Below are 19248 nucleotides of genomic sequence, written 5' to 3' on the forward strand. Positions count from 1 at the left end.
AAGCGAACAACATGGATCCTGATCAGACTGCGCGGATGCGCAGGCTGGTCTGGATCCATGCTGGTCGCAAACCCATTATGTTGGTTTTGTCGTGACGCGGCTCAAATAACGCAAGGTAGTAGTAATTAAACTATACTATAGTATTGCTAAAAAAAGTCGTCTGCTAACTACCGACATCAAATGGAGAAGGTGAGATATTATTACTTTCTTTCATTAAAAGGCATAACGATATCGCTTTCAAATATAGCCGATATTGTAGGAAAATAATATTATTTTATGTATATCTTATATTCAAAGATATATCTTTCCGTTTGCCCATAATCGTTTCTACACAAACATGATGTATAGATCAAAATGCGCGAGGCGAATAAAGGCAGTATATTTATCATGTCCTTCAATTATTATACAAAACGGTATTCATAATTTAGAGTATTTCTATGAAATATTCACTTTACTGTAGGGATGATTGTATACTTCAGGATACAAATGCATTAATGGTGCCTTTCCTGTTTATAAAATCTGCAAGTGCATGTGTGCTTTAGAGAATTCGGACAAAAAAGATGGTGTTTTCATAATGTTTAATTGTTAAGAGTAGCCCTATTTGCTTTATCATCTATATGAAAATATAGATAGTATTGTAGGGACACATGTATGCTTTACGATAAATAAATGTATTCATAGATATATATGTGGCTTTATTCGTTAGAGTGAACATAATACATGCCTTACTAGGTGAAAAGCGTGTGGTAATGAAATGTTCAATTCTTACACTGGACGGTAGTCACTAAGCTATATCTATAAGATATTCACTACAGTGTAGAGACGAATAAAAACTTAAAGATAAATTTTTGACATCTCAGGCCGGTTGTCAGTCATAATAAATACAAGTACATGTATATCTAAGACAATACAAATAAAGTCGGTTTTGCTGCATTCATTAAGATATCTTTATCAAAACAAAATCAAACCCTATAGTAGGGAAACGGGCATATTTTAAGATAAACATATATCTGTCCGTTTATCAGTGATGGTCCCGTTGTCTGCTAGTTCAGACACTGTTTATCGGTATATTACCTGACTGTACAACTAATGGAAAATGTCAATTCTAAATTATATATATTTCAACGTTCCGTTTTTTTTTTTTTTTTTTTTTTTTTTTTTTGTTTTTTTTTAATGAAGCAGGTACGTATATTATATATACCTGAATGAAGTAACTAAAAACAGACAGTCTGACAAGCGGACAGACAACTTTATTTCCACTCAAGGTATTAAAAATACAACATGAGGATATCCCGAGCAATATATGCTTTTGGGAGTGATCTAAAAGAAACAGCATCATGTATCACCAGGGAATTCACTCCATAAATAGAAAATCATACCCGCTTGAATAAAGGAGCCTAATCTTCTCTTGTATCATAGAAATACTTAGTAGTTGTTGGTGTTTTAAATGCTGATAGACTTTAACTGCTTATTCTGGTATTTAAAAGAAAAGTATGATATTATAATTTACAAGATTTATTTTATTTCGCGGAAAAAAGATGCAAATTCGTATTATTTCAGGAACACCGCATTTTGGCTGATACATCGAAGCGCACTTTAAACTTTCAACGGCGAAGACTGCGCAAATAAAAGTATTTTCAGTCTTTATTTTGACTAGATATGCATAAAACAATACGCAGGAATAAATATTGCGTAAATTAAGGAATAATAAAAGTTGAAACGCATGCCGAAAATACGTTACCAATGGCGGTGAAATATTCTGAATATATGCCCTTTTTGTGCGATATGGATTTTTTGTACCGATAAAGTCCTGCATATTACAAATTAGCAAAGAATAAGTGAATGACATTCGAGGTACAATACATTGGAATTTTGTAAATTATTGTCTGATTTTGACTATCTAATATTACGTGATATGGAGACTGCTCTCCGTGTATATGCTCATGTTTTCATTATCAAGATTAGCTGTATTGACCGCATTATTCAAATGATTTATGGTTTTTATACTAACTGTGACTGACCAATGATTGGTATTGGAAAATGTTTAGGATAAGATATTAATCTGCCAAAATATAACAAGACTGCCCCACTCTTTTTATAAATTTGGCGATACGGGTAAATTCCAAATTATATTTACAGAATTTTCTTGATTGGAATTTCAGTATTTCAACACAAAAGTTATTGAGAAATACTTAAGCGCTGTAGGTATAGATAAAGTTTATCTTTATACATTAGTTGATATTAATCGTTTTTTCGACAATTATCTTATTGACAATGTTTTCGCCTTTTCCTCATCTCTATCGTGACCTTTAAATCAATAGATATGTATTCAATATATATCAAATCTCATCACTGCATGTTATCAGCAACAATATATTTCATTGCTATGATATCTAAGCGCACTTATAAAAGACTATTTTCACAACTTAATATTGCGTAACAACCTTATGATGTGCTGCACCGGATAAGGACCGAATAGCACCGTGGGGCTCTTTAACTTAAATTTTAGTGTGCGTTCATTATACATACTTTAACATGTTTATAAGTTTTATCTGGGTTTTTTTCTGTACAGTGTCTTATTTAAAAATCTAACCTTTTAATGTTTATTCTCCAGGTTAAAAAAATTACAGCAGTATTCTATATTTTTTATCTAATATCAGCCATGATATCAAGATTGATATCGCTGAATAATTTTGAAAATGAAATAACACATACATTTTATTCGTCGTTGCTCACTGTCGTTGAACAATTAAACAAAGCATACATAGAATGATATGGCAGAAAATACAAATACATAAAAAACATCATCACATTCGAGCGGGCTATTACTTATTTACATGCACATATATTTCTGTCTTTAAGAGTTCTTAAGCTTATTTACTCAGTATCATGTAGACGCTTAATATGCCTCTTCGCTGACCAAGAGTTATCTATGAAAGCGTCTGCATGACCTGAGTCAAAAACATTATGTTGAAAAAATGCCTAATTTTCCTGACAGGAAACTCAGCAGGGGTCCAGGCGAGGACTAACTGACGTAGATTTATCTTAAGCCAGTTTTTGCCAATATGCCGTCTTTGGTAGAATTTTTCTATTTAGGCCAGGCTGTCTTGGAGGCTTCAGTCCTTTAAGCTCCACCCCGCTGGATTCGAACCGATAACCCTTATTTTTAACCGTATATCGTTTGGAATTCCGTACACCCTTGAGAACCATATATGTTCCGCAGTGAATTCCATTATTAATTATGTCACATTATCAATACTTATTAATTATGCCAATAATTCATCGGTAAAGAAGCATCAATATATACAGCAGATAAAAATGCAAATGAAAAGGTTATAACAATGCGTGCTAGATTAGATCACGGATTTATGATTAGATTATTAGTTATAAAAAATTTAGATAGGTAATATGGCCCTATATAAATGGTTGTTTGGAAATATAGCCTGAGTCGCTAGGCGATGGTTATATAGCAAACAACCTTTTATATAAGGCCATCTAAATAAAAATGAAGTTTTTAGTAAGTTTGTATAATTGATTTTAATATTATAATAATATAATATATTATTTTTGTAAGTTTGTATAATGTTATATAATATAAGTAAATATTCAACATGTTTATTCATTTACATAAATGAATAAAAAAACTTTCAATGCATCGAAATTTAAATGATCTCGTAAATGACCATTACGAATAACAAATATTTATGAAAATGTGACATCATTTTATTTTTAAATGAAGGTGTTTAGATAATTTTTACCACGCGATACCATCCGATAGTTATTTAGTTTCGCAAACATATAATTTTGAAGTTTATTTTCATTATCAACATTATTATTTTATTATATCAGTGTCACTCTGTCTGTGTATTTGTGTATGAAATCCGTTATAATATAAATTTTGATTACGAAAAGCTGAGCTCCTGGCAGACTGTTAATTAAGTCCGTGAATGGGATATTACATTTTTTTGTCCAAATGACAACAATAAACGGTCGGCGAACCATACGCTAAATAACTATGGAAAGGCGCTGTATAACTAATAAGCGTCTACGTGACACCTATATCAGACGAAATTGAGCACGGCACCTAGGTATCGTCTAACAAACATAATCAACATACGACGATTGTTTAAAAGAAAAGTGTACCCGTCAAAATAATGTCGATAAAAATTCGGCTAAACAATGAGTGAGAGCACGCGCGCCTCATTTTAAAGTTTTCACGAGTTTCATAAATTCCATAAAAATCCGTTTGTTAAGATATCTTTATGAAAATTTCATTGTCTGAAAGGGAACAATGTTGCATTAAAGAAAAAAATAATACAATAGGGGGTAAAATGCGTACGGTTCCGCTATAACTACCGCGCGCATGTAATCAATTTTTGTTAATTTGAAATAACAATCTAGAAAAATAACTAAAGTAACGTGACATTGTCTTTAAAGTTTGTTTTAATGCATTGGAAATTAGTATTGAAAATGTATTGTTATGAATTGCAATGTATCATCACACTATGTATGATTATGTACTATGTACAAGTCGAAATAAAATAATGTTCTGTTCTGTTCTGTAATTTTTCACAAGTTTCATTTGAGCCGCGCCACGACAAAACCAATATAGTGGGTTTGCGACCAGCATGGATCCAGACCAGCCTGCGCATCCGCGCAGTCTGATCAGGATCCATGCTGTTCGCTGTCAGTTTCTTCGCTTGTAATAGTGTTGGTAAGCGAACAGCATGGATCCTGATCAGACAGCGCGGATGCGCAGGCTGATCTGGATCCATGCTGGTCGCAAAACCCATTATGTTGGTTTTGTCATGACACGGCTCATTTATCGCTCAAAAACAATTTTATTAAGATATTTGGATGAAAATTCCACTGTACGGTTGTTAACAATATTGCATTAGAGAAAGAACAATAAATATTATGATATATATCTAAGAACATGTATTTTTCGGGAAAAAGCTTAAATCAGATAAAAGATGGACTTGCACTTCCACTGAATATTTAAACATATCGATATTTATTAAGATATACAAGGATAATTTAGATCGGAATAAAGTTAATTACATATACAAGGTAGACAACGATACCTTAGGTACGGAAAACACGTGTATTATACCGCTATAAATACTGTGCGCACCTAACTAAAGTTGAGTTTTTCACGAACTTCATTAATCGCTTAAGAACTTGTTTATTAAAGTACATTTGTATCTGGATGGTAATTTCACTGTATGATAGGGGAACATCTTGCATTTAAAGTTACATTAAATAAATATGTAAAAATATTTTGCCGTCGGCCTAAAAATCAAACATTCTACAGTTTCATTAACCTGTTTAATAGTATTGTTGTAAATCTCATCAAATATTGTTCATAAATAAGGATTTTAAACGGGAAACCCCACGGTACCACTAAAGTTAGTAGACGAATTCTAACATGCAAATGAAGACTATAATGAGCTCGTGTATGCGCTACGTCACAATTTTATAGTTGCTATCCGAACACAGCAAATGTGGTATTTTCTTGTGCAAACACACTTTAACCGTTTAAGCTTCACGGTGCACTAAACCTGGGGTTCAGTAAAAGTAATAATCTCGTAAAAAGATTAAATTTGTATGAAAACATCCGTTACAATGCGGAAATATACCGTTAAATTAGGACTGCTACTTATAGTCATGATTGTTGATTTAATATTGATGTACGGATGATCAGAAGGCGGAGTTTCTCATGCAAATGGATAGTGGTAGAATTAACCAAAAAATCTTTGATTGGGCAAGACGGAGTGCTTCTTCCAGATGTAAGAACCAGTATTTTAGAATATGTAAGATGTTTAGAAGTATTGAGATAAATATTAATGATGTACATGTTTTTAGTGCTAAGAGAATAGTTGAAATGGTCGAGAACAAGTTACGGTCAGTTGAATTAGATAAGTGGAAACAGTCACTAAATAGGAATGATACCAATAGAAATACTGGTGGTAATAAACTTAGAACATATAGTTTGTTTAAAGATACTCCGGTTGTTGAAAAATACCTCAAGTACAATTTACCATTCCATCATAGAAGTTCTTTGACAAAATTTCGTTGTGGTGTTGCGCCTATCCGGTTAGAGACAGGCCGTTATGAGAATTTACATGTAAATGATAGAACATGTTTCAATTGTACCACAAATGTTGAGGATGAGATTCATGTAATTTTACACTGCCCAGTATATAATGATACCAGAGAAGATTTGTTGGTAAAAATACGTCAAATTAATACTGTATTTGATACTCTGTCTGACATGGAAAAGTTATGTTATGTACTAAACAACTTTGAAATTGTTAAATATTCTGCCAAAGCCTGCTACCAAATACTGCAACTTAGACGTTTAAGGCTGTATAGGAGATAATTTTTTTTTTTTTTTTTTTTTTTTTTTTTTTTTTTTTTTTACTTTAACTAATCTAGTCATTAGTTGTATTTTTTACTGAATTTTATGTGGTTTTTACATGTTTTTAACAATACAAACTGTTGTAAATACATGTATATATGTACAACAAGTATGAGTATGGTGCTTTTAAAGTTCTTTTATCAAGATATTTTTTATTACTAGGTTAAAATAGGAATATTGCTATTGATATAGAAAACAGGAATGAAATTGTATGGTTTTAATGCCTATGTGGTATAATACTGATCTTGCCAATTTAAAAAGCAGCCTGGAATTCCCAGGTGTACAGACTCCTTCAAAGTATTGTAGTAAAGGAATTTATTATTATGAATTTTATATTTAACTTTTAAGGGTATTAGCTAAACGATTTTATGAATTAAAAAATATTAATACACAGGGTTAGCTCAAACAACAATTATTGTCATAGTAATATAATTAATAGACAGACAGGCACAAACTTGACCTCTTTGATCATATACATATGTAATTCATGTTAGATTGTGTCTAAATATTGACTTTTTATTCTTAAAAAGTAGATATTTTAGAGATTATTTTAGAGATTATTTTAATAGTTTTACAGTCTCTTATAACTCCTTATGTAGGAGTGGCTTTGTGTTGTGTAAAAATGTTGTGTTTTATTTCTTAAATATATGTAAAGATGCACATAGATGAGACTTAAATAAAATATTTGAGTTTGAGTTTGAGTTTGAGTTTGCAAACAGAAATTGTATTTCCCATTTCGCCACAATGAGGTTACTTATTTTTATGCTAATTAAAGTCATTTTGGTTGTTTGGACACCAAAATAAGACCTGGAATCGATATAAAACCCAATTTATTAATGAAATGTCGCTATTTAGTTTTTATGAAATTTATTTAATGTAACTTTAAGAAAAATCAAAAAAATATTATAATATATTTAAGGGTGTGCTGGAATTGTAACGTATAAATACATGTATTTTTTGTGAAAAAAGCTTAAATCGGAATAAAAGGGTGATTGAAGGTTCAAATATATAGATATTTATTAAGATATATCGGGATAATTTAGATCAGAATAACGGTAATTGTATATACAAGGTAGACAACAAAAGCAATTAATGAAAACCGGGGCGGGAAAACACGCATATAGTCCTGTTCTTAAAAACCCGCGCAGCATATTTAAGTCGAGTGACTCATGAAAATTTCACTGAATACTAGGGACAAAGTTATATTAAAGGAAGACTAATAGATATTATAATTTATCTTTCTATATATCTAAAGAGGAAATTATATGTACAAGGTAAACAATAAAAGCAAACTATGATATCTTAGGTAAAAATAAAAAGAACACACATGCATACCTGATAGAAGTACCGGGCGCGGCAAAAATAAGTTTTTCACGAACTTCATTGGTTTCGCGTAAAGTTATACAGTGATATACTTTCATGGAATCTCTACTGATATATAGGTTGAAGCATTGCAATTAAGTAAAACAATTACATTATATAATATGTCTATATGTTTGTATGGTACAAGACTTTTAAATACGTATACATATCGAAAATTGAAAATTCCGAAAAATCAGAAGTCGTAAAATCTCGTCTGCATATTATGAAATAAGGGCGTGAGACCAATGTCGTAAAATGTCAGTTTGATCACGGTGACATAATATTATATTCTCCGGCGACAATTCGAGCTAAATGTTATCATATCAAACTAAATAAGATTAATAAGGGAACAATCGATACGTTGGTACGACACTGTCTCTTTTTCAAAATGCACATAATTCAAATACATGTACGAGGTGCATGGTGAAAACATAAAATGGTGGAAATGAACGGAAGCCATCTATAATCATGACTGTCCCACAATTATATGCTTATTACGGGACAGACACGTTGGGCGGGCTTTTAGGGAGTCGGGCTATTGCCGATTGGATGATAAAAGCATTATCCAGGGACAGGGGTGCGATTACGCTCCCTTCGGAATCAAGTATATTAAATTGCATTAATAGACAAAAATGGTGTTGATACTGTTCACGGGATGCCGTAAAATGATGAAAATTTCACTGTATGGATTTATTTCTTGCATTTCGGTGATATATATCAGTGAATTCAAAACTGATAATTTCACTGTTTTTAACTTATGCCCCTTACGTTGTTTGAGTGAAATACAAGCGTTCATAGTGCTTGAAACCAATTTATAACGTGACGTCGTAAATGACGTCACTTTGTATAATTATTTGGCGCGCCTTCCATTTAGTTTTAGGTTTAATGTCATTTAAACGTTTATAATATATTACAAACAAATTTTTTACACTGAAATAAACAAATATCCTCTATATATAATATTACTTCAACAAAGGGGCGGAAATTCACGGGATGAAAATGTCGTTGTCTTCAAGTCTGTGTTATATTTCGACATTAAATCATTGTTACAAGTTTATTAAAAAAAATTCGTTTATAAGAATGGCTGTTTTCAACATTTTTCGAAAAATCATTATTACGGCGATTAACGCGGTTTTCATAGGACGCCAATCTTGGCATTTTTGAACAATAAACTTTCATTAATCAAATATTTCATTTATATCTAAAGCATCAGATTTCCCTTGTTAATTTATTTTTAGTGTTAAATAACATTATTTTGGACCGCTTTTCTACAATAAATACCCCCAAGGAACATACAGTAAAACATATGCAACGGTTGTCGTGTTTGTCCAGGGTTTTGTTTTTCTATAGCACATGGATTAATTGGGCGGAGCGATAAACCGTTTAGCGTCTCTGCGTGGCAGACTATACCTTTACGATACTGTACAAATGTGCATGTTATGTTAATGTGTTAAGCGACGATAATTTTCATTACGCCGCCTGTCAATCAAGCTGGCAGGGGTCACAGAGATAAGCCAATCAGCGATCGTTATCAGTTTCACCCTAAGATGCCTGCGAAGCCCATCATTTACCTTAAATAAAACAATGGTGCAGAAGTAATTAAGATTGAAATTATTTTAATTTTATATAAATTTAAAGCTATTTAATCGGTATATTAAATTATTAATAAAGTTACCAGATATACTGACATATTGACATATCGAGTAAGTTAGTTTATTATACCAAAAGTCAATTGATTTCTACAAATGGAAATAATAAGTTTTGTAGTGGGTACAAAACATTTATCCTGGCTGTAGCACAAAGCATTGAAAAATAAAAACGTTTCAATAAATCCACAAATTTTTGTCATTACCTATTCATAATCACATTATAAACATATAATAAGGTCCCAGAATATCCAAAAGATATAACATTTTGTAGTTTATAACGTATAGCGTCAATAAAAACGCAGCCGTAAAAATGCAAATGTAATGAGTAAACACAACACAGTGAACGTTGAGAAAACGGGGCGCTGTGAATATCGGAACTCTTTAAATATCGGACAATTAATTTAGTCATTCATTAAAGGATTGCATGAAACATTGACAATACCGGAATCTGTAAAAACCGAGAATAGGACGGTTGAAAGGGGAAGATTAACAGTATGAAGTCAATTATATAGATAATTACCCTGACAATACCGGACGTCGAAGGTGTGAATAACCTTGCAATTGTCAATTGGTTGTTTGTAATTCGCTAACTGAGCGGTAACTAAATAGTAATTGTCTGATTTGTTTATTATGTCTCTTTTTACAGTTTGATTTACTTTGATTTATATTTCTTTCTTTAAAACATTAAAAAAGTGTATTATTTTTTATATTTCTGTTTAAATATTGACTAAATGACTATTGATACTGCATTATCTTTTCAGGACTTTACAACCGGATCATATATATTGTAAAATATTATTTTGTAAACCCCTTATGTATTTTATTAATACCTGGTTAAATAAAGATATTTAAATTGAATTGTTTATTATGTCTCTTTTCACAGTTTGATTTACTGTAAAGCATATATGTTACCGTTTAATAGTTATGCCTAAATGCGCAGGTAAAATCGGTATGAATAAAAACACAGATTTTTTTTATAATGCGTTGCTTTTGTATATTAATTTCCGTATGTAGAAATTTAATGACTATTTGTGTAATAAACAAACTTACTCGGTCCGTCAATATGCCAGTTTATTTGGTAACTTTATAAATGTACTAATTAAATAGTTCTAAATTTACATAAAATCACGGATTTAAATTACAATTAAAGTCCGTGATAAAAATTAAATAGACAGGAAGCTTGTCTTAGGTAAATGGTGGACTTCGCAGGCATCTTAGCGTGAAACTGATAACGATCGCTGATTGGCTTATCTCCGTGGCCCCTGTCAGCTTGATTGACAGGCGCGTTATGTCAATTTTCAATGACTGCATGTTTATATTTGATACAAAATAACTACTTGTATGGCCTTATGCTACGCACGCCTTACGGCAAACTTGTTTTTTCATCCCTTATTACTTAATCGCTACGTCTTAAAAATCTGTATGACACCGATTAGATTACCATTTGAGCATATAACCGTTTAATCTTATAAATAATGTTTATTTTTGTTTGTTTGTTTTGAAAAATTTTCAGTACTAATTTTTCATCCGACGATGATAACAATAGAAAAATGAAACAATTTCCATTATTTGAATTGCTTGAATTTATCCATTATATGAATAATATTAAAAATTTGTTTTCTATAAGGTTATTATTACAACGGAGCGAAGTGATCAACATATTGTTTGTTTTTCGAAAAAAAACCTTACCGCGGTATTTATATTTAATGAATTCAAATAAGTTATATACTTCAAATCCAGGAGGTTATATACTTCAAATCCAGGAGAGACTTGCCATTTAGCTTGTGAATTTGAATGTCAAAATAGACTGGATGAGACAGAAAATACAGATAGCAGTCCGGCGAAGAGTACATCATAGCATTTTGGATTGTTTTATATTTAAATGAATTTTGGTGATTAAATCGTTACATATGATACTTTCCTGCATTCATTCCCGTCATATTCCAAGATAAAATGCCAATGCCTGTTTTGTTATAATTATTATTATTATTATTATTATTAATTATTAGTATTATTTCTTCTTCTTATTATTATTATTATCAATATTATTAATGTTATTATCATCAATATTATTAATTATTATAATTATTATTATTATTATTATTGTTATTATGCTGATTTTTATTTTATTATTATTATTATTTTTATCATTATTATTTTTTTTTTATTACTATTATTATTATTATTATTATTATTATTATTATTTCTTCTTCTTCTTCTTATTGTTAGCATTATTTTAATCATAATTATCATAATTATCATTATCATCGATATTATTATAAATTAATTTCATTATAATTATTTTTATTATCATTATCATTATTATTTTTATTATTATTATTATTGTTATTATTATTTATGTATATTATGATTATTATTTATCTATTGTTATTCTTTTATTATTATTATTATTATTATTATTATTATTATTATTATTATTATTATTATTATTACCATTTTATTATTAATATCTTTTAATAATATTATTATTATTACTATTATTACTTTTTATTTCTTATTATAATTATTATTATAATTATAATTATTATTATTTTTGTTATTAGATCTATTATTGATTTATTTATCTATTATTATTATTATTATTATTATTATTATTATTATTTTGTTGCATATTCCCTGCCATTTTATTTGATTTTTGGATTTTATTTTATTCGTATATTTTGTATTATATGTTATAAGCGCCACACCTAAAAGATAGAACAAACTCCCATTTGCAAGGAATGGGAATTATCTCCCATTATAAGGAATTGGATTTTTTTCCCATTTATCAAAATAGGATTTTCTTCCCATTATTAAGATGGGTGATTTCACCCATGGTTGCGTTTCACCCATAATGAAAATGGGAGATTATAAAAATATTTATATTTCGATCTATATTTTTAGGAAGGAATATCTTAAGTCAAGATTAGTGATTTTTTTTTAAAATAATGGTATATAAATTTTTTTAATTCTCCCGTGATTTTTTTCTCCCATTCTCGTAAAGAGGAAATGAAACCCCACGAAACTCCCACTGGGAGACCAAATCCCCAGTGGGGGAATCGAAAAACCCCATGGGACGACCAACTTTGAATGTCTCCCCTGCATTTAATTTTAAGGGTATCGTCATTTCAAAGGCCAGGTTTTACTTGACTCTATCTCTATTATTGACCGGTCTTTATATTTTTTCTCTAATCAATTTAAAAAAGGTAGCTGAGTTTGCGAAAATTCCGGATTTGCAAACTTATTCCGGAGGCTGTTAAAAACTGATTCATTTCCTATACCAAGAATTGATGACTGTATTGACAAAATTGGAAAAGCAAAGTATGTAACAAAATTTGATCTTCTAAAAGGATTCTGGCAAGTTCCACTTACTGATAGAGCTAAAGAAATATCAGCCTTTGTAACACCAGACGGCTTGTATCAATATAAAGTTATGCCATTTGGTATGAAAAACTCACCAGCAACTTTTCAGAGGCTAATAAACATGGTAATATCTGGTCTACACGGATGTGACGCATACATTGATGACGCAATCATCTACTCTGATGAATGGGAGGAACATCTCAAAACTATACGAGCATTCTTCGACCGACTTAGTGATGCTAAATTGACAGTTAATCTTGCAAAAAGTGAATTTTGTCATGCAATTTTAACATTTTTAGGACATGTAGTGGGACAGGGTAAAGTAAAACCAATAGAAGCTAAGGTCAAAGCTATCTCTGAATTTCCTGTGCCTACTTGTAAAAGACAACTGATGCGATTTCTTGGTATGGCAGGGTATTATCGTAAATTTTGTAATAATTTTTCGGTTATTGCAGAACCATTGACAAATTTGCTAAAGAAAAGAAACAAATTCATTTGGAATGACAAGTGTCAAATGGCATTTGACAGCCTTAAAGCCATACTTAAGAGTGCACCAGTTCTCTTGGCACCAGATTTTAAAAAAAACTTTAAGTTAGCTGTAGATGCTAGTGACATAGGTGCTGGAAGTGTATTGATCCAAGAAGACAACAATGGTGTTGACCATCCTGTTTGTTACTTTTCTAAAAAGTTTAATGAACATCAGAAAAATTACTCTACTATAGAGAAAGAGTGCCTTGCTCTTATTCTTGCTATTCAGCATTTTGAAGTTTATCTAACTTCTTCAAAGTTGCCTGTTGTTGTCTTTAGTGATCACAATCCCCTCACTTTCTTGCATAAACTTAAAAACAAAAATCAAAGGTTGTTGAGGTGGAGCTTATTTTTGCAAGAATATAGTCTTGACATTAGACACATTAAAGGGAAAGATAATTTGATCCCTGATGCACTTTCACGTGTCTAAAACTGTTATTTGCAGTATTTTGAATTTAACATTTATATGATATGATTGATTATTTTTTTTTGTTGTTTGCTATTGTTTGTAATAGCATTTATATGAATGTATAAAATTGTTTAACATTTCTCCTACGTTATTTGTAAGTTACATTGTTTGAATTTATGTAAAAGAAATATTCATTTCATTAATATTTCTTTTTCTTGAAGAGGGGAAGTGTTATGTATGCAACATATTACATGTATATAGATTATATCTGACCAGTTGGTATTTCCAATATTGTCATTGTTCTATTTTTAGAACATAAACTACATGTATGTACTAGAACGTTCTTAACTGTTGTGGAAAACTCATGCATTATATTTAGATAGAAATTTCTGGAATGATCTTTATTGTTGAAGTTGTTAGATTATGATTACTGTAGTAAATGGAAGACTATTCTAGAAACTTCTTAGTTAATATATATAAGGAGACATTTTTCATTACTCTTATCTTTAAGTCATCAGTTACCTTTTTAGTCATCAGTGATCTTTTAAGTCATCAATATATTTGTAGTATTATTCAACTTGGAAATTAAGTGATTTATTGGAGCTTGGATTATTAATTATTCTTGTGGATTTTATTGTGGGAATTTATTCTAAAGTGTTCTTGGATTTAACTTGGATTTAACTGTGCTATTAAAAAAGGATCATTCCAGGATCAGACTAGACATTTGTAATTTTTATTTGGACTTCAGGTATTTGTAAAGATAATTTGTTATTTTATTTTTTCTTTAATAATTTTTCTGTAATAAATTTGTTATTGTTACAAGTTTGTTGCTGGCTTTTCTTTCTCGTTACGCCTGGCTCGTAACAATATGTTAAAAACAATTATGCTTAGAACTGATGTTATGCACTTATACTTTTTTTCACTTACAATACTGCCCTAATAACTAAGCCAAATAGCACCAATTCCTGAATTATAAAATAAATGTTCTAAAAGTACATGTAACTACCGTAGGAGTTTTAACGGAACTTTGGGGTAATTGAATTCAATAAGCAGCGAAAAGAAGCGAATTTAATAATTTGAAACATGTTAATGCACATTTTTATACAGATGATGCTTTTCCTCGTGGATGCTGTTGTATAAGGACTCTCACCCTGTCGGTGAAATCATGTCGGTGAAAGGCTTTTGCTCGACAAAAGTGGTTTGTGTCCTTATTTATGGGAAACATTCCCTTTTATTACCCTCACTTATTTCGTAATGCTAATTTCCAATAGGCCTCTGGAAGTTATTTTTACTGTTAATGCAAGTGTACCACGTGACTATGAATTTTGTACTGTTACATTGGTAACAGTATTTTTTAATAGTATAAAATCTGGTCACGTGGTCTATTTTCTAAATAAGATGAAATAAAATGGCCGCCATTTTTTTCTCGATTCATTCTTATTTTCGACGTTAAACCCCGATAGGACATCAATTTCTTCTCTGAAGTAACTGTGACACTCATAAAATTTAGTTGTTCGCACCCTGGTGTGCTTTTCGCGTATAAAATATCTTTTTGTTGAATAGTCAAAAAGTGAACATCCGTTTTCAACGGAAGTAATTGCAATGTAAATAATTATGTATCAAACTGGAACATGCAGACGATTTAAGCATGCAACAAAGGATTATATAACAATTTTAATCAGTGAAACGTTACAGATATGGTGGACAGGCATAGGATATCATCGTTATTTTGTCTAAAGTATTCTGGAAACATAAGGATCAGATTTCACAGATCATAACCGTGTAAATGGGTTAGTGTTTTGTTTTCTAAATAAAACCTAGCTTATTGTATGTTTATGATTTGTAGATTTGTACACTTAAAACTTAAAAGGTAAGGACAGTTTAGGTATTGTTACTCTTGGTTTATTTTTGTTACAGTTAGATTTAGTTAACAATTTTAGATCATCTCAGTATTTTGTTCGGGGTAATAAAATAAATTACACATGGGTTTGTGAGTAACAGTTAAAATATCATCCCTCGTAAAAATTCTGTCACCCTCGGCTACGCCTCGGGTAACAGTATTTTCCTCGGGATGATATTTTTACTGTTACCCACAAACCCATGTGTTATTTATATAATGTTAATTCATCGACTTTAGTTTTTGCATATTATCATGCTCATTAAAGGTATCGTGACGTTCTACCAATGTCGTTACATGTATATTTACACACCACCTACAATTTTATTATGAAAGTACTATATTACTAGTGTATGATGGTTGTAATCAAAGTGATCTAAAGATAGGAATTTTTACGATCGTTCTAATTGTCACTTTATACAATGAAGTGTTTTTGTAATGTTTATTTCATTTTCAAAATTGTTTATTTTTTTTACAATTGGTACAGGGCTGTGTGTAGGTCGTAATATTTTAGGCTAATAATTGTTATAAAAAACCTTTCAATAAGAAGGATACACTGACAAACAAAATACCTTTCACATTTTAGCTACTTGAAAACATCTTGGCCCACGTCAAAAAAAAAGAAACATATTTAACGATAAATAAGTTACTCCCTTACTTTTAAAAAGGTAATAAAAATAAAGGTAAACTACAATGCAGGGTAGACTTTTCGAAACTTTTGTTCCAAGCGCAATTAACTGAGAACATTGTACAATGTACTTACACAATTCTGTATCACAAGACGCTTGATGCATAACTCCTGATGGGGCGAAGCTTGCAAGACGCATACTTTCGTGTAACACAGCTTCCGTATAACCAAGATTAGGGCGGTCTGCAACTCCTGGTAATCTGTCCCTCCCTGAAGAAGAAATGTACTACCTTTTATATAATAAGTGATAACTTTATTCTCAAGCACTAATTATACAGCAGTTATAATAATGTGAATATATATCTGAAGTGTTTAACGAAAACGAGTTTGTATTTTCTTTATTTAAATGAAGCAAAATCTCAACACTGTAATTGACTGGCGAAGGCAGTCTTGAGCTCAAAATTTTTGAGGAACAAATCATAATTTTTAAGCATTAATTGTTCCAGATCAAAATACGCGGAATGTGCCTTTGAGTTGAAATTGTACAATTTACCACTTTTAAATTGCAGACTGCTTTGGTAGACAAATGTAGTTCACTTACCAACAGCATTATCTATTTCTTCTTGAACCTTTTCTTGTATATCCGGAAATGCCACCATGTGTAACAGGGCAAACCTGAGTGTAAATCGGGATGTGTCTATGCCAGCTAAAATACAAAAATAAAATCGAGTATAAAGCAAAATCTACAATCCATGGCAAATCTTTTAAAATGATCTAGATAACAAAACAAAAAGTCCTCCTTTTACATATGTCCCTTGATTTGATATAAACTAATCAAATTAGGTTTCCAATATTATTTTTAACTAGCACCTTACTTCAATTTTCAATTATAAGAAATAATAAAATGGTGTTCTCAACGATGCATACCAAAGAATATATCAGTAAGCGTTTGAACAATGTGATCTTCATCTAGTCCTGAGAGTGCGTCTTTTCCCTCCTCGTGTTCCGCCTCCATGCGAGCAAGGATCAAATTGTCCGAAAAATGTCGCATGTTATCTATGAAAAAAATAGTTCTTTATATCAAAGGCATAGTCATTATGCCTTAGAAATTCATTTTTTCCGTCTTTAGAAATATCAAACATACGTTTAATTACGTTTAAATAATGAATTATGAGCATAAATTTTAGTTTTGACAACAGGAAAAAGTAGCGCTGAACATGCAGTTATGTCCTAAAGGTAGCGAAATGTAAACAAAGAAGTACTTGTATTTTGACTTCCATACAAAATACTAATTCACTATAATTACATACTAAGTATTTTTGACTCCACCTTATTTCCTATATGCATCTAACTTTGTTAAATGTTGACTCCGCCTCCTTGTTTATATGCTTTAACATTTTTACATGTTGACTCAACCTTCTTTTCTAACTGCACTTACCTTTATTAAAAGTTGACTCCGCCTCCTTGTATTTTCTTCTTATAAACCCTTCAATCATTTCATTCGTAAACACCTCCATCTCTTTAAAGGCCTGGGTCTTATACACAAATTTCAATCCTGGTACAAAATCCTCCAAGACGCCCGTTGCAAATATGTCGTTTATTTTGTCTTCGGCTTTCAGAATATAACTCACTTCTTTATCTTTGAAATCATATCTTAAAAGAACAGAACTGATTGTATCAACACGGAAATATTTCCCTACTTTTCTACTCTGGTAGTCAGACATAATTGGTAGTAATTATTAAAGAATATACAGAAATTAAAAGCTTATTTCAGAGGAAAAATAATAGAAACAGTATTTGTTTTATCTGTTTGAATGGGGCGACCGTGGCCGAGTGGTTAAATCGTTTTAAATCGAAGCAACATGTACAGGACTTGTACCCACACATAGAAGACTCAGACAGAGTTCAGACAAAGTCTCAACAGTTCTCATGCGCGGACACAGAAGGTGGGGGTTAGGGGATCATACCCCAACCCACGCCTTCGGATTTCGCTTATATGTCGAACCCCTGTGAAATTTCGTTATCAACATATTGAAATAAACATGAACAATAAAAAACAAACAGAAACATGATTTGACCCTGCAGAATCAATAACGAGAAATATTTGCATTTTAACACCACTTACTTTCCGCCAAAGCAAAGACTTGTCAGGATGTTGGTAACGATAAAGTTTATGTACTGTTCTGGATCGAATTGGCCGGAAATTTTGTCAATTTCAACAAACGCCGTTTCTACTGCATCAAAAATTCTGTGCTCTAAGGCGTCTCCTTGCAAATATTGTCTGTAAAGAATGAGACACGATGGACAAAAACCATGCGAATTACTCGTATTGTCCAACAACTTTGACCTTGCACTTCATTAACTTTCGTAAAGGTCATTTGAATAAACACTGACCAGTATCTATCGAATATATCGATAAATTTGCTAACTTCACTAGTGAGGTTTGGTGTATTGGTATAGATGTCGGACTACGGATCTGAAGGTCTCTGGTTCGATTCCTTACCATCACCAAGTTGTGATATTTTTTATTTACTTTGAAATCATTTTAGTACGCCTGGTTTAAGAATACCTTCTACTTATGTGGATTTTTCAAACACAATTATATGTTTCATTTCATTACAGTATCTTTCAACGGTTCTCTTTGTGACATTATGCAATCGTATATGCTTTAGCTCCTACACGCTATAAAGGCAGTTATTAAAAACTATACACTGATAGTACACACAACATTAAGGTGTGCAATAGTTTTAAGAGAATGGCAATTATAAAATTAAAAAAGAAAAGAAAAAAATAACTCTCTGAAACAGGATTCGAACGTGCCTGTTTTAGTCTACAAGCTGCAACTTTACCAACTGCGCTAATAGGGATTTTAATTTACATCTTTTTAACAATTGGATATTTACATTTATATCGATTTGCAAGTAGATCATAAAGTTTACGGAATATACCGACTACAGGGTCAAATGCAAGAGTGTCAGGTCAATGTTGTTG

The 19248-nt window shown here is 31.1% G+C and overlaps 1 protein-coding gene across 1 annotated transcript in view; it reads right to left on the reverse strand.

Moving 5' to 3' along the window:
* LOC132743874 (steroid 17-alpha-hydroxylase/17,20 lyase-like) overlaps positions 1 to 18603 on the reverse strand; it is a 34380-nt gene extending 15777 nt beyond the window's left edge. Inside the window, exons 1-5 of the mRNA XM_060732453.1 lie at positions 18383 to 18603; positions 17696 to 17910; positions 17185 to 17313; positions 16859 to 16963; positions 16393 to 16527 (exon numbers count right to left, since the gene is read on the reverse strand). Coding sequence (XP_060588436.1) covers positions 16393 to 16527; positions 16859 to 16963; positions 17185 to 17313; positions 17696 to 17774 — 448 coding nt within the window. The 5' untranslated portion in view covers positions 17775 to 17910; positions 18383 to 18603. The remainder of the gene's footprint in view (positions 1 to 16392; positions 16528 to 16858; positions 16964 to 17184; positions 17314 to 17695; positions 17911 to 18382) is intronic.
* Between the last annotated feature and the right edge of the window lie 645 nt (positions 18604 to 19248).

This window comes from Ruditapes philippinarum, unplaced genomic scaffold (assembly GCF_026571515.1).
Source record: "Ruditapes philippinarum isolate M1 unplaced genomic scaffold, ASM2657151v2 ctg9844_1_1_1_1, whole genome shotgun sequence".
NCBI classification, from domain to species: Eukaryota; Metazoa; Mollusca; class Bivalvia; order Venerida; family Veneridae; genus Ruditapes; species Ruditapes philippinarum.